Source organism: Aotus nancymaae, unplaced genomic scaffold, assembly GCF_030222135.1.
Source record: "Aotus nancymaae isolate 86718 unplaced genomic scaffold, 86718_ANA_hifiasm-v0.15.2.pri h1tg000095l, whole genome shotgun sequence".
Lineage (NCBI taxonomy): Eukaryota > Metazoa > Chordata > Mammalia > Primates > Aotidae > Aotus > Aotus nancymaae.
Window position 1 is genome coordinate 1,596,951 of NW_026988510.1, and position 16,357 is coordinate 1,613,307.

Genomic DNA, 16,357 nt, shown 5'->3' on the forward strand with positions numbered 1-16,357 from the left:
GAGCCCCAGCTCTGCCCCTTGCTAGCCCACCTGTGGGCTGAACGTTGGTCCCCAAAGATGTCCTCCTAGAGCCTGTGAACATGACCTTATTTGGAAGAAGAGTCCTTGCAGGTGGGATAAGTTATAAATTCCAAGAGGCCATCCTGGATTAGGGTGGGCCCTAAGTGCAGTGGCTCATGTCCAAAAGAGAGGAGAAGGCAGAGAAAGCCCTGTGAAGACAGGCAGAATGCGGTGAGGCGTCCCAAGCCAAGGGTCACTGGGGGCCGCAGATTCTGCCTCAGAGGCCCCCAGCCTTTCCCACGCCTTCGTTTCTGACTTCTTGTCTCCGGAATAAAATATAACTCAGAGAGAACACAATTCCATGTAAGAAACGGATTGTGCTCAGGAGACCTTAGCAGGGGGTCCCTGACCCATGATGGCCTGAGGCTCTCTTATCTGGGGATGGGACTGGGACCTCTGGAGACACCAGAGGGTCTGGGCAGTCCTCTCAAACCATGCAGGGAGTTCCAGAGCCTGGCATTGGGGTCATTGCCATGGCAGAACCTGTCCTCATAGCAGGGGAAAGCCAGGCTTGGGGAGCTGAGTCAGGCACTCTCCCTTCAGTTTTCACTGAGGTTGGCCTCAGGCCATATGCCCATCCACCCATCCATCCACCATCCATCCACCCACCCACCCATCCATCCATCTATCATCCATCCATCCACCCACCCACCCATCCATCCATCATCCATCCATCCACCCACTCACCCATCCATCCACCCATCCATCCATCCATCCATCCACCCACTCATCCATCCATCCACTCATCCATCCACCCATCCATCCATCCACCATCCATCCACCCACCCATCCAACCATCCATCCATCCATCCACCCATCCATCCATCCATCCACCCACCCACCCATCCATCCATCATCCATCCATCCATCATCCACCCATCCATCCACCCACCCATCCATCCATCATCCATCCACCATCCATCCACCCACTCATCCATCCACCCATCCATCCATCCACCATCCATCCACCCACTCATGCATCCATCCACCCATCCATCCATCCACCCACTCACCCATCCATCCATCCACCATCCATCCACCATCCATCCACCCACTCATCCATCCATCCACTCATCTATCCACCCATCCATCCACCCACTCATCCATCCATCCACCCATCCATCCATCCATCCATCCACCCATCCATCCACCATCCACCCACCCACTCATCCATCCATCATCCACCCATCCACCATCCATCCACCCACTCATCCATCCATCCACTCATCCATCCACCCACTCATCCATACATCCACTCATCCATCCACCCATCCATCTATCCACCATCCATCCACCCACCCATCCATCCATCATCCACCCATCCACCATCCATCCACCCACTCATCCATCCATCCACTCATCCATCCACCCATCCATCCATCCAGCATCCATCCACCCACCCAACCATCCATCCATCCATCCACCCACCCACCCATCCATCCATCATCCACCCATCCATCCACCCACCCACCCATCCATCCATCATCCATCCACCATCCATCCACCCACTCATCCATCCATCCACTCATCCATCCACCCATCCATCCACCATCCATCCACCCACTCATCCATCCATCCATCCACCCACCCACCCATCCATCCATCCACTATCCATCCACCCACTCATCCATCCATCCACTCATCCATTCACCCATCCATCCACCCACTCATCCATCCATCCACCCACCCATCCATCCATCCACCATCCATCCACCCACTCATCCATCCACCCATCCATGCATCCACCATCCATCCACCCACCCATCCAACCATCCATCCATCCATCATCCACCCATCCATCCATCCATCCACCCACCCACTCATCCATCCATCCATTTACCCACCCATCCATCCATCCATCATCCATCCATCTGTTCATCCATCCATCCACCTATCCATCATCCATCCGTCCACCCACCCACCCACCTGTCCGTCCGTCCGTCCATCAGTCTGTCCATCCACCTACCCGTTCATCCATCCATCCATCCATCCTCCCACCCACCCACCCTCTCAGCCACCCACCCATTCATTCATCCATCTATCCACCCACCTGCTCATCCATCCACTCATATCATACATCTATCCATCCGTTATCCACCCATCCATCCACTTATCCACCCATCCATCTACCTGTCCATCCATCCACCCATCTATTCATCTATTCATCCATCTATCTACTCCTTTTACCCAATCGCCCACTCACCCCTCTACCATGAGTGTCTCTTCTGCACTGACTATAATTTCTGAAGCTGGCAGGGCCCCTCAGGCCCCTTTCCTCCAGCCCCTGGCATGCTGCATCAGGGAAGTGACCTGCCCCAGGTCACACAGCAGGTAGGTGCCAGAGTCCACACTCCTGACTCGGCGGGGGACCTGTGCACTCAGTTTCCTCCTTGGGTGCCCGCCTCCCATGTCCAGAGGTGGGGGACTGAGGGGGAAGCCATCTGTCCCCATACACTCCCGTTTGTGAGCAAGCCCCAGGCCTGTGGGGGCCAGCGGGGAGGGTCACAGAATCTCATCTGTGCCCCTTCCCCTTCTCCTTCGACAAAGAGAAGAGAAAAAACTGGCAGCTGGGACACTCGGGCAGGAGGTGAGGGGTGGGGGAGAGGACTGGGACCTCTCAGCCAAGAGCAACAGGGGCCTGCTAAAATGCAAAAATATTTAGACAATAAATGAAGTATCGGAAAGGCGTGCACATCTTGAAGAAATCAATCATCTTAGACACTGTGTCTGGACGCTGGGCGCCAAGGCGGAGATAGCGCCTTGCCGGGGAGATAAGGGTTAATCAAGGATTTAATTCTGCAGGAGATAAAGCAGAGGAGGGAAGAGCTAGGGGGGGCTCCTTCCTCCCCAGGGAGGCGGGGCTCCCCACAGAGCCTCAGAGGCTCCTCCTGCCCCGCACGTTATCTCCCCACTTGGGAGGGTTTCTAACCTTGTGCCCATAACCCCAGGATGGCCTGAGCCCCAGGCCGGAGCAGGACAAAATGTGGAGGCAGGTGGACTGGAGTGGGGGGTGGTGACTGCAGCCAGGGTGAAGGGCAGCCCGTGGGGATGACTCCCGGGCCTGTACGAGCCCCACAGCTCTGTCGTTAGGGAGCCTTCGAGGGTCTCTGGGGATAGGCAGCTGTGGGTTCCAATTCTCCCTCTGCTGTTTGGTCCTGGGTACTTGGGGAATTAATTGACTTAGCCTCTTGGAGCCTCAGTTTTCTCATCTGTAAAATGGAATGGCAGTATCCACGTCATAGAGTGGGGGAGAAGGAAGTGAGGATGGGCGTGTGGTGTGTCTGGAACTCACAGAGCCTGCAGTCTTAGCCCCTACGGCCTTTGCTCCTGGTCACTACCTGTGGGTTTTCATGACACTTTGAGAGTTCAGGGATGGGAGCCATGGAGCTCCCATTCTATCCACTCAATCCTCCTGGCAACCATTAAATGCGCCTGCCAACGTCCTCACATCCCAGCATCCCAGCAGGGTCAGCTGCTGCTCGCGTGCGCACAGTGATGGGGCTCGTGCCCACAAAGCCAGCCCTCCACACCATAGCTTCCTTCCTGCGGGGCAGCTGAAGTGTGGCTCCTTCCATGGAGCCCAAGTCCACAGCTCTTCTTCCACCCCTGCTCCAGGCCATGGGGCCAGGCAGGCACCCCTCCTGCAGGGCTGCTGGCTGCAGTGCCCACTGAGCCATGCCCTGTGGCAAGCACCACCCTGACCACCTCATGTGACCTCGCAGCTGCCCTGGCAGGCAGTGGTGCCATGGGCTTCCCTCCTTCACAGACAAGCCCGTCGCCCTGCCCACGCTCCCCGCTCAGGGCCTGCAGGCTCAGACACAGAACCCTCAGGCGCCCCTGAGGGTCCCAAAGGCTGAGGAGGTGGAGGCTCAGAGTGGGCAGGGGCCTGCCTGGGGACACACAGCAGGGCAACAGCATCGCGGTGGGAGACTCGGGGCCTGGTGGAGGCGGACACCCTCTGTCCTGGGCCAGCTTCCCGACGACTCCCTGAGCGGCCTGGGACAAGCGTCGGCCTGCTCAGCTGCAAAAGGCTGTGTGGACGGCCCAGAAGGCCTCTGCTGGGTGCAGACGGGAACCCTGGCAGGCCTTTACGAGGCCCGGAGGCCCGGCCCCAGACCCTACGCCGCCCACGACGCGGCCCCATGCAGACCTACAGGCTTCTCTACACCAGCGCCCCTTCTTAGCTGAGACGTATTTTAAAAGAAACCGTGACACCCTCTCAGGAGGAGACCGTACTGACTCGTCAGGTAGGAGGTGGCCTCAGAAGCAAGTGCTCGGGTCTAGCAGCTACCTTGGAAGCCTGTGCTAGGCGGGGGCCGTCACCAAGGAGATGACACACGTATCGAGGCCACGGACACCATGGCTCGAGGCTGCGCCCGAGTCAGAAGCATCCCACCTTCTTGCCCTCTGCTGCAGCGGGGAGTCGCTGCCGTCCCGGCACCCCAAGGTCTGGCCATTGCTTTGTTCCTCCCTCCCCCGAACGCCTTTCTCCTCTGCCCCAATGCTCACTCATCCGTCAAGGTCCTGCTTAAAGAACCCCTCCTCCAGGAAGTCCTCCTGGAGGTACCAAAACCCCCATATCACCTCCCACAGGAAGGCCTCCCTGGGCCCCCAGGCAGTGGATCCCTCCCTGCCCTTCAGGTCCCAATGTCTCAGGCCCACATCTCCCCACAGGCTCCACACCAACTGGCCACAGCTCCTGGGCTGGCGTCTAAGCTGGGCCTGGCTGGGGGTGCGAATGAGGCGGGTGGGCAGGGGTGGGGGTGGAGGTTCCTTACCGGCTCTGCCTGCCCAGGGGACGAGGCTCTGGTCTGGACGCTCCCGTGGAATGGGCCCCAGGACAGGCCCGTGGCGAGGCTGAGTCGGGCCCGCACACGCCTCTGCCCATGCTGCACCACCGGTTCCAGCTCGTCTGCAGAGAGACATGGCAGGCATGAGGCATGCCCGGTCTGGGGCCTGTTCAGTCCGCCTCCTGCCAGGGTCGGCCCAAGGGGCAGTGGAGGGTGGCAGTCCTCGGGGCCTGGGGCTGAGTGGCAGGGGCCGGGCAGGTGCTGGGTCCCGGGGTCCTGTGCAGCCCTGCAGCAAGGTCTCTGGGGCACTGTGGGGTGCAGGCATGCAGCATAAGGATGCCCGCGGCTGGGTGTCAGCGATGTGAGCCCCGCGATGGTCGTTCTCCCGGGGAAGGGGCTGCAGGTGGACAGGCCCACAGAGCCCGGCCGCCCGATGCAAGGTTGGCATGAGTTTGTGTCGCGGCAGACTGGTGGCCCCTGACAGGTACATCGGCCTGCAATCTATGAACGCGCCTTTATTCGGTAAAAGGGTCTTTGCAAATGTAATTAGATTAAGGCTCTTGAGATCAGTGGGATTATCAGGTGGGCCCTAAATCCAACGACAAGTATCTTCTAAGAGATACAGAAAAGCAGAGACAGAGAAGGCCGTGAGGAGATGGAGGTGGGGACAGGAGGCAGCACGAGGGTCGCCTGGAGCCCCCAGAGGCCGACAGCGGCAGGAGGGAACCTCTGGAAGGCTCCTGGCGCTGCCGACCTGGAGCCCCGAGGCTGGTGGAGCGGTCACACTAGCTGAGCACGGCTGCTGAGGACACGCACACGCCTGGCCCCCGCCCACCTCCTGGAGCCTAAGCCTGCTCAGCGGGCAACAGGGAGTGGCTCCTCCAAGGCTACCCACCCTCCGCCCGGGAAGGCCGGGCCACCTCTACTCTGCTGTGGCCAGGGCTGCCGGGACCCACGGAGGCCTCACATGGCCTGGCCTGGTCCCCTGGCCGCAGTGCTGTGGCGGCCCCACTTCCTGGAGCCCCGATTGGGCAGGCTGTGGCCTTAATGGGCCTGATGATCAGATAGCCGCTTGCCTAATGGCAGAGATAACATGTAAATACGCCGGGAGGCCCTGCTAAAACGTTTTAACTGGGTCTTTGTCTTCCCCAGGGCAGATAAGATGGCAGCGAACCAGGACTGAGAGGCTGAGGAGGCCTGAGCCCCGTTATCAGCCCCCAGGAGGGGAAGAGCGGGCTGGGGGTGGCAGGAGCAGCTCTGCCGTCACAGCCTCATAACTGCCAGCCCACCCAGAATGCCCGGGTCCAGGCTCAGGGCTCTGACCACTGGGCGGCCCTCCTGCCCTGCCGCTGCAGGCTTGGCACCGTAGGGTGACCGCTGTGAGCCGTGCCAGCATCACACAGGCCAGCCAGCGCCTCACCGCCCTACGGGGGACTGGGAACAGTCATCCCCCTGCACAGATCAGGACATCGAGGCTCCTGGACGTGACGTGGCTAGCAGTGGGGCAGGTGGGGTCCAAACCCGGAGGCCTGGCTCCAAAGGCACCCCCCGCATGTGATGGTGGTAGGGACCCAGCCCCTCCTGTCCTGGCTGCCCCTGCGTCTCTGACCCCCACCTGGCTGGCCCCTGGGGGTGTGCATGGGAGAGAAGAGACTCCCTGAAGGGGAGCTCCCATGTGTACACATCTGTCGCTGTCTCTGTCCGGCCTCTGGCGGGTCCTGAGTGCCACCATTAAGTGAGCCTGTGCGTCACCCCACAGTCAGACCTGGCTCACAGGGAAGTGTGTGGAATCCCATCTGGACCGCCAGAAACTCTGGGAGCTGCATGGGGTAGGCTCTGCATGGGAACCTCTGTTCTGCTGGGGCCTGGAGGGCAGGGAGGCTGGGGGGCGAAGGGACCTGAGAGGCCCCGAGGACACATCTAGACCCACGAGTGGCTGTGACTTCCTTTCAGAGAGGGAAGGGGGTCACATGCCTTCCCCTCAGGGTCCAGAACATTTGTGAGCAGAGCCCCTAGGCCTGCTGGGCATGGAGCCCCTGCTGTGCACCCAGGGCTGGTGCTACCTTTGGAGGGGTAGGAGGAGCGTGGCCTACAGCGTCCACACCTGCCCCGTGACATACCTCGGGGGTGCTGAGGTCCCTGTCCTGGCGACTCTGGGCTCTCGCTTGCCTCCTGCCCTCATGGGGAATGGGGAGGGCAGAGCTGGTACCCACCCTACCCGGCCCATGCTGTACCCACAGGCAAACGGTCCTGCTCCCTAATCGGAGCTCCAGGGCCAGCTGGCCCAGTCTCCCAGATAAGAGCGTGGCTGGCATTTCCCGTGGCGGCTGCCCCTTCTGGGTATCACGCACCGCCAGAGAGGGCTGGCTCTGATAAAGGTGGCCATTCCCCTCGCCTAGGGGCAGAACCCACCACTCGGATGGCCAAGGGCTGGGCGAGGGGCCTCCAGGGAGTCCAGGGATCGGAGGGGTGTGGGGCTGGGGACCAGGGCGGTGGTCACCATGACAACCCATCTCCCTGGACCAGGGTTCAGGCTGCTGTCTGGCCTCTTGGGGGTGGAAGCAGGGCCAAGAAGGTGCTTGGATAGGTGAGGGGAGCACGGCTGACGTCAGCCCCAGCTCGCCCCCATGCCCTTGTGCAGCACACGACCTGTGCAAGTGAACACAGAGGCCGTGGTGGTCTCAACACCCCCTGGCTCACCTGTTTCTAGCCCCCTGTTCCTGCAGACGCCCTCTCCCAGCCAGAAGTATAACTGCATTGGAAAGTGGGGCGGGTGAGGCCTCCTACTCCCGGCAGATGGGGTGCCTCCTGAGGACTTGACTCGAGCCTGGGAATGGGTGAAGGTGTCCGTGAGTGAGGGTGAGAGGGTGAGGGGCCGAGGGGCCTGTGCCCGGGGGATGCTGAGGTGGGAGGGAGTGGCTGGTGGCCCCATGGCTGACTCTTCCCGCTCTGGCCTCAGTTTCCCCATCTCTAGACGGGTCTCCTGAGGAGGGGGTGGACCCCAGGCCGCATGCGTAAGCCCAGCCAGGGGTACAGGGCCGCCACTACAGGCACAGCACTGGGACAAGGACTAATTTATTCAGGCAAACAAGGCTGCACATGCCATTTCTAGAACAAACACGCCGTGCTGGGATTCAATTTCACCCCCAAGCCCCTGCAAGGAACCAAATGAGGCGTTCCAGCCTTTGCCTGTTTATATGATTGAAACGTCCACACGGGTCTTAAAACCCTCTGACGGCACCCCGTGGGGAGGGAAGCAGTGGGGGCCGAGGGCCAAGCAGAGCTCAGCGCTGCGCGCTGGGGCCAGGCTCAGGGCCCACTCCACAGAGTGGTGAGCCTGGCTGAGGGGAGCCCAGGTGGGTCTGGCCAGAGTTCAGGGTCTTTTGGGGGTGCCCGGAGAGGGAGAGCTGGGGTCTGCAATCCACAGGTCTGGCGCCAAGTCCTGCCTCTGCCCAGCTCGCCAGCAGTTGTGTGTGCTCTGAGCCTCTACCCCTATGGAGAAGGGGGTGCCAGCATTACGCGCCCTTGATGGGCTCATGCCGTGAGGTTAGGGGGTGTGTCTGCCGGTGTGGCAAGCGCTGCTCTCTCTCCTAGCTACCCAGATGGGCTGAGAAGCTGCACCAGGTGGGCAGCCCAGGGCTGCCCCTGGACTTGGCCCCCACCCCTGGGCTCTGGCTCTGCCCCTGAGGCCCTACAGGCCCCTGTGGTCTCCCTCAGCAACTCGGGTGACAGTGCCCAGCACAGGCGCTGTGGCCCACTCCTGACGTGCATGTGGATGCCAGCCTGTGGGGAGCATCTGCTCCCATCCCGCAGGCCCAGAGACTCCAGCAACCAGCTCTGGGTCACACAGCAGGGAGGGCAGTTGCTCCTGAAGACCCCGAAGCTGCTCTCTGATAGAGATGCCAGGGCTCCACCCGGGTCATCTGCTTTCTGAAGCTACTCTGCTCAGCTGCCCTGGCCTCCCCAGGCCTCAGTCTCCCCACCTAACCCATGGCCCCAGCAGTCTGGCTCGCAGGTGTGACTTGATGAGGCAGGTGAAGGCGTCACCCGGTGGGTGTGCGGGTGACCGGGAACCTGGCCCCTCCTGCACACAGCTGGGCTTCTGGCCTGCCAGGGCCAGCCTCTGTTTGTGCCATCAGCCTCTGCAGCGCCAAGTCCAGCCACCCCAGATGGTGGGCTCTGCAGTCAGTGTCCACCGTGGGGTCACCCCAGAACCGACTTATCTAATCGGTGCCATCACTCCGCCCGGCCCCACCCTGTGACTCCCACAGGCCAGCTAGGCTAGGCTTTGTTGGGAGCGGCCCTGTCTCAGGGATCATGCTGTTTGCCTTTGATAAAAGTCACAAAAAAGGAAAGAAAAAGGAGTGAGGGGGAGGGAAGGAAAAGGCCAGACTGGTGGGGTTCTGGAAGTCTCTGTGGGTCAGCAGGCTGGCGGTGAGGCTGGCGCACAACCGTGCAGGCCCTGAGCACAGCGGCTTTCAACAGTCCTACGCAGACACAACGCCGAGGCCAGAGGGGCGAGTGAATCTCCAGGGTCACATGGCAGGCAGACCAGGGTGGCCGGGGGTCAGCTGCATGGGCTGGGCGGGGCAAGCCGGGCCCTCTGTCCTGAGCACAGTGTGGGCCTGGCGCTCACGCTCCACCATGACGCCGCGTGCAGTTTCCCTGGCTGATCACACGAGTTTGGTTCCCACAAAGCCCTCGGGGGCCCCCCAGGGCCTGGAGCCATTTCACAGGGCATAAGGTCACCTGCCCAAGGTCACCAGCTCCAAAGTCAGACCCTCCTGGCTGGAAAAATCTGTGATCTGGGTGGCAGCTGAGGCCCCACGACAGAGAGAGGTGACAGAAGTTGGGGGGCTATGTCCAAGGTTCCACATCCAGCAAGTGGCATGGGAGAGCCACGCCCAGGTCCTTCTGATCGAAAACCCAGGACTGTAGCCCAGGCCAGACCCCCCACTTGCAGTGAATGCCACCCATAAGGCAGTAGGCCCTCCATGAAGCCCCTCCCCAGTCACAGATGGGAGCTGCCGGGCAGAAGGCCGCACGGAAAGGCCAGCAGGACCCCAGCCCTCACTTGCAGTGGTGGCCCCGGCCGTGGCACTCCGGACAGCCAAGACGGAAGGAAAAGTCTCACGCCCGCTAGGGAGAAGGGAGACAGAGCTGCCGGCAGGTGAGATGCCGGCCATGGGAGCCACAGACGCACCAGAGCTCGGCGGCAAAGCTACTCGAGGGCTCTGCAGAGGAGCCCGCCTCTTGGAGGCCTGGTGAGGGTTCTCACCCTGACTCCCCCTGGGTCCCCCCGGCGGGTCCTTGCAGGAGGGCTGGGTCTGGGAGAGGCGGCGGAGGAGCCTGCAAGCTGCATGCTCGGGATGGGGAGAAAAATGGACCAGCTTTGCTGCTGAAGAAACAGATGTCACATCCGTCTGGGCCCTCCAGCCACGCTGGGGAAGTGGCTCTGCTCCTCAGAGCTGTGCCCCGCACACACCTGGTGATGGCCGCTGCCCTGCGGACACGCACTCAGGGCACAGCTCGCCCTGCCCACCCACTCTGGGGCAGCCTCTTGCCAAGCCCCCTTTCAGTTGTTTCTGGATTCTTCTGTGTTACTGTGAGCCCAGCATTGGAGCCAAGTCCATTTCACTGAGGGAAAACAGGAGGGGCCTGCCCAAGGCCCCCAGCATCCCGCCCCAGAAGACCCAGGCCCACCGCCTCCTGGGAGGCTTCCAGCTCCTCCACTCTGGTCCCCCTGCCTTGGTGCCCCCTGCCCCCTGCCCTGGTCTTCCCGCCCCTTGCCTCGGTCTCCCCCAACCCCGTTCCCTGGTGTCTCCCACTCCCTGCTCTGGCCTTCCTGCCCTCTGCCCTGGTCTCCCCTCACCCCACTGCCCTGGTCTCCTCTGCCTTCTGCCTGGCTCGGCTCCCTCTGGCCTCCTGGCCATGGTGCCTGGCCTCTGCTGGCCTGAAGCCCTCAGAGCACCCTGGAGGCCAGTGGAGAGCCCAGGGGTGGTCCAGAGCCCCAGGCCTTCTGGACAACGGTTTTCTTCTCACCCCAGGCCAGAGGTTAGGGAAGGGCTTTGAACCCCAGAAGCTGCCTTCCTGAGATGTTTCCCGGACCCCAAACTAACAGTGGATGGCTGCGGGGGGCTGGGCCTGCGGGGCTGCCGTCCCTCAGGGTGGGGCGATGCTGGAAGCTCCATGGGGGTCCTGCCAGCGGCTGCACCTGTCCAGCTCTCTCTCTGTCAGAGGTGGGGCTGGTGCCCTGTGAGCCCACCCTCTGAGCACCCACACACCCAGTCCAGTGTTCTTGCCAAGCTGTGCTCAGAGCTCATGTCGAAGGGGGCCCGGGCGGGGTCAGCAGGCAGCGGGAGCTGACGGCAGGGGGCGCTGGTTCCAGTGAAAGGCAGGTGCCAGGCACAGCGTTGCCTCAGGGCCAGTCCACATGGCAATGTGCCAGGACCCGTCAGTGTGGAGGACGAGGCCAGGTCCTCCCACTCCTCTGTGCCTCTGAGGTCCCCAGAGTGCTCACCACCTCCTGGGGGCACCAAGGGGCAGAGGTCTTGATTTCATGAACTCTGTCTTCCCAACAGACTGCCAGGCCCTCAGGGCTGGGCTGTTGACAGCTGTGTCCCCCAGGCACTGGGACACCGTGGATCTGAGTGCCTGTGTATGGAGGAGGACGGCAGCAAGGCCTGGGAGGTGGCCCAGCCAGAGGACCCCGGGGAGGCCCCGCCGGCCCGGCTGCCCATCTACAGACGGGCAGGAAGGAGCAGCAGGTGGAGGGGCCTGGACTGGGCTTGGCCAAGGCTGGGCCTGGTGTCCACTGTGGAGCAGCTGCGTCAGCCGCTGGGCAAGGGAGCAGCGGAAGGGCTGGCCCAGGTGCCGCAGCCCCGGCCGCCCCGCCCACCCGCCAGCTGGTGCCTGTGAACTCCTCTTGCTATCGCCGGGAACATCGCTGGGATTATTGATTTTTTGACACAGAACAACAGCCCATCTTTATCGGGCTGAACCCTGGCCCCAGCTAATGGCAGAGCTGGGACCGCCTGGTAATAGTGAGGAAGGCAGGGTGGGGCCCAGCTCCCCTGCAGAGACCAGGGGGCCCCTTGCACCTTCGGGCCCAGCGGCCCATCCTGGAGAGGGGGTGTCTCTAAGGGAAGGGGCAAGGCCCTGGTCCCACGGGGCAGCCGGGCAGTGCTCAGGCCCAGAACTGCCCTTTCAGAGGCGTCGAGGGCAGCTCAGAGCCAGGTCTCACCTGTCCGAACCCCTTCCATGGGGTTCTCGGGGTAAGGGGGCTGTGGTCTCAGACATCACCACCCAGAGGGCAGCTGGACCAGCAGGCAGAGCCTCACGGTGCACGGGGGGCCCATGTCCCTCCATTCGCCCCAAGGGGTCTGTGGGCAGGGCCCGGCAAGGGGCTCTTTCCTCCCCCGACCCTGGGTGGCATCTCTGCCCCTCTGCGGCGCCTCCCCAGGGCTGAGCCTGAGAACGACAGCCTCACGTGGGCTCAAAGCTCGGAGACTCCAGGGCTCTTGGGGCTCTGGAAGGCTGAATGCCCTGGGTCCCAGGCCTTGGTCTTTCCGCCTGTGAAGTGGGGAGAGGGAGCCAATTTGCCCCCAGGCCCTAGCAGTCTGGTCTTTGGGGACCCTGAGGCCCAAGAACTGGGGTGGAGGTCCCTGGCTCTCCCTAGCCCTGCCTCGTCCTATCGGTGACTGGAAGCAGGATGTCAGATAAAGCTGTTGGCACAGGATGTATTTTCTTTACCTTATCTGTGTCCTATCGGCCTGGGCGCCCCAGCCTCAGCCCTGTTTTTCCAGGGTCTGGATGCCCTGGAGGGCCCTTCCTTCCCACTGTTCATTTGCCCTCTGGGGGCTCCATCTATGCTCCATAAACAGGAGAAGGCCAGTGAGGGCGCGGGTACTGTCTCAGCCTTGGGTGAGACCATCCTACCCAGGCTGGCAGCACCCACCCCACTGGGGGCAGCTGTAGACACCCAGGCAGGTACTGGTGAGAATGTTGGCGCCCACTGAGTGTCAGGACACTGCCACCCCCTAAGGATGGAAAAGTCCCTTCCAGTAAAGGCTGCCGTCCCCGAGCCTCACTGACCCTTCAGACTCGTCACCTCCACAGGAGGAGGGCTAGCCAGGGGGAGACTGAGGCCTCGGGAGCCTGAGGTCTGCCTGGCACCCGGGGCTCTACCTGGGGTATGGGGCCTGTGCCGGGTGAGCCCAGCCCCACGTGAGCCCCGGAGGCGGGAGGTGCTTCCGTGAACTGTGATCGTGTCCCCTCTTCTAAGAGCCGCGTGTGGTTTTATGGGAAGCCACAGAGTGCTGTCATGGCGCCGATCTCCCCAGCGCAGACGAGAAGACCGGGGTCAGAGAGGACCTGGCCCCACAGAGAGGCAGGTGGCTGTGAGTCAGACGCAGGCCAGGCAGGGGCTCAGGAGGGTGGGGAAGACCAGAAGCAGCAGGGGCCCTGCAGGGAGCACAGGCCGGCGTCCCCCGGACACAGCACCCTCCCCGGCATCTCCACTCAGGATCCCCACTGGCCCCTGAATCAAACACTGTGCGACACCGGCCCCTCTAAACAGCCCCCGCCTCCCACCTGCCGAAGAGATGAAGAGACGGCACTTAGCCTCCCATTTTCGGGGCCCTGGGCCTTCAGGCTGCTGGGGTTGGCGGAACGACAGCTGAAGGCGGTGGGGCGGGGCGGGGCATCCCTGAGGGCTGCGGTCCAGCCACCGTGTGTGCCAGGGCGACCCACAAATGGGCACCCCCACGTGGCCTCCGCTGCCCTTAGAACTATCTTCCTTCTCTGGAAGAAACGTGGCAGGACAGCGAAAAGAAAAACAAATGGCTTGCCATCTTCAACATGCTGTCCTGAGTGCCTGCACGCCGGGACGATTCTTCTGGGATAAATTCCCAGGAGTCAACTGCTGAGTCAAGGGAGGCAGCAGCTGGTGGCACTGGGGCAGCCAGGACCAGGGGCTCCGACCCTCGGCAGGGATGGGGTCACCAAGGCCACTGTCTCCAGTAGCACTGGGGGGAGCAGGGAGGGACAGTGAGGCTCTGGGAGCCTAGGGACAAGCTCAAGACCCACAGCAGCTCCCGCGTGGATCCAGACGGGAACCCGGGGCCGAAGCCCATGCCCACGGCCCAACCGCCCACAGGGCACAGGGACAGGGTTGGGGGACCCGGAGGGACACTCGCGGAGGTGTCAGGCCTATGGGGCAGAGGCGGGTCCTGAGTGCCCGGCGCCTGGGCCCCTGGGCTGGGAGGGAGAGGGCGGGGGGCCGAAGTGGGAGGTGCCCTCACGAGACACAATAAACGCCAAGATAGCATCTCGCCGCATCTCAGGCCCTGCTCGGCCCTTTCGGGCAGGATATGACCAGCCCTCCAGCCGATGGCGGCCCCTTTGTCCCATCTCCGGGGACTGATCTTATCGGCTGCGTACACTGCTGCTGTAATGGAAAAGCGCAGTGAGGAAATAAAAAGTTATGTGCAGGGACGGAGAACAGAGAGAGAAAGAAATAAATAAATAAACAAGGGGCCGGTGCTGTTAGGAGGGTCAAACCACTGGTGGGGGGCGCTGCCACGCTGGGTCAGGACGGCAGGGCTCGCTGGCCTGGTCCCCACCTCAGGTGAGCTCTGAACTGACCGAGCCTCGGTTTGCTCATCCACCCAGGATCCCACTCCTGGGCTGGGGGTGACTCCATGACAAACAGCAAAGGCAGGAGGACCCAGCGCCCACGACGCTGTCTCCATCACCCCCAGCACTGGGGGAGGACCCAGCACCCAGGACCGCTGTCTCCATCACCATCAGCACTGAGGGAGGACCCAGCACCCAGGACCGCTGTCTCCATCACCACCAGCACTGGGGGAGGACCCAGCACCCAGGACCGCTATCTCCATCACCCCCAGCGCTGGGTCCACCAGCACCCAGGACCGCTGTCTCCATCACCCCTAGCACTGGGGGAGGACCCAGCACCCAGGACCGCTGTCTCCATCACCCCTAGCACTGGGGGAGGACCCAGTACCCAGGACCGCTGTCTCCATCACCACCAGCACTGGGGGAGGACCCAGCACCCAGGACCCCTGTCTCCATCACCACCAGCACTGGGGGAGGACCCAGCACCCAGGACCGCTGTCTCCATCACCACCAGCACTGGGGGAGGACCCAGCACCCAGGACCCCTGTCTTCATCACCACCAGCACTGGGGGAGGACCCAGCACCCAGGACCCCTGTCTCCATCACCACCAGCACTGGGGGAGGACCCAGCACCCAGGACCGCTGTCTCCATCACCACCAGCACTGGGGGAGGACCCAGCACCCAGGACCGCTGTCTCCATCACCACCAGCACTGGGGGAGGACCCAGCACCCAGGACCCCTGTCTCCATCACCACCAGCACTGGGGGAGGACCCAGCACCCAGGACCGCTGTCTCCATCACCCCTAGCACTGGGGGAGGACCCAGTACCCAGGACCGCTGTCTCCATCACCACCAGCACTGGGGGAGGACCCAGCACCCAGGACCCCTGTCTCCATCACCACCAGCACTGGGGGAGGACCCAGCACCCAGGACCGCTGTCTCCATCACCACCAGCACTGGGGGAGGACCCAGCACCCAGGACCCCTGTCTTCATCACCACCAGCACTGGGGGAGGACCCAGCACCCAGGACCGCTGTCTCCATCACCACCAGCACTGGGGGAGGACCCAGCACCCAGGACCCCTGTCTCCATCACCACCAGCACTGGGGGAGGACCCAGCACCCAGGACCGCTGTCTCCATCACCACCAGCACTGGGGGAGGACCCAGCACCCAGGACCCCTGTCTCCATCACCACCAGCACTGGGGGAGGACCCAGCACCCAGGACCGCTGTCTCCATCACCACCAGCACTGGGGGAGGACCCAGCACCCAGGACCCCTGTCTTCATCACCACCAGCACTGGGGGAGGACCCAGCACCCAGGACCGCTGTCTCCATCACCACCAGCACTGGGGGAGGACCCAGCACCCAGGACCGCTGTCTCCATCACCACCAGCACTGGGGGAGGACCCAGCACCCAGGACCGCTGTCTCCATCACCACCAGCACTGGGGGAGGACCCAGCACCCAGGACCCCTGTCTCCATCACCACCAGCACTGGGGGAGGACCCAGCACCCAGGACCGCTGTCTCCATCACCACCAGCACTGGGGGAGGACCCAGCACCCAGGACCCCTGTCTCCATCACCACCAGCACTGGGGGAGGACCCAGCACCCAGGACCCCTGTCTTCATCACCACCAGCACTGGGGGAGGACCCAGCACCCAGGACCGCTGTCTCCATCACCACCAGCACTGGGGGAGGACCCAGCACCCAGGACCGCTGTCTCCATCACCACCAGCACTGGGGGAGGACCCAGCACCCAGGACCCCTGTCTCCATCACCACCAGCACTGGGGGAGGACCCAGCACCCAGGACCCCTGTCTCCATCACCACCAGCACTGGGGGAGGACCCAGCACCCAGGACCGCTGT

The 16,357-nt window shown here is 62.8% G+C and overlaps 1 protein-coding gene across 2 annotated transcripts in view; it reads right to left on the reverse strand.

Moving 5' to 3' along the window:
- ZFPM1 (zinc finger protein, FOG family member 1) overlaps positions 1-16,357 on the reverse strand; it is an 85,104-nt gene that overhangs the window by 19,264 nt on the left and 49,483 nt on the right. For both annotated transcript variants that reach the window (XM_064369932.1, XM_064369931.1), the window contains exon 4: positions 4,839-4,972. In XM_064369932.1, the coding sequence (XP_064226002.1) occupies positions 4,839-4,972 (134 nt within the window). The remainder of the gene's footprint in view (positions 1-4,838; positions 4,973-16,357) is intronic.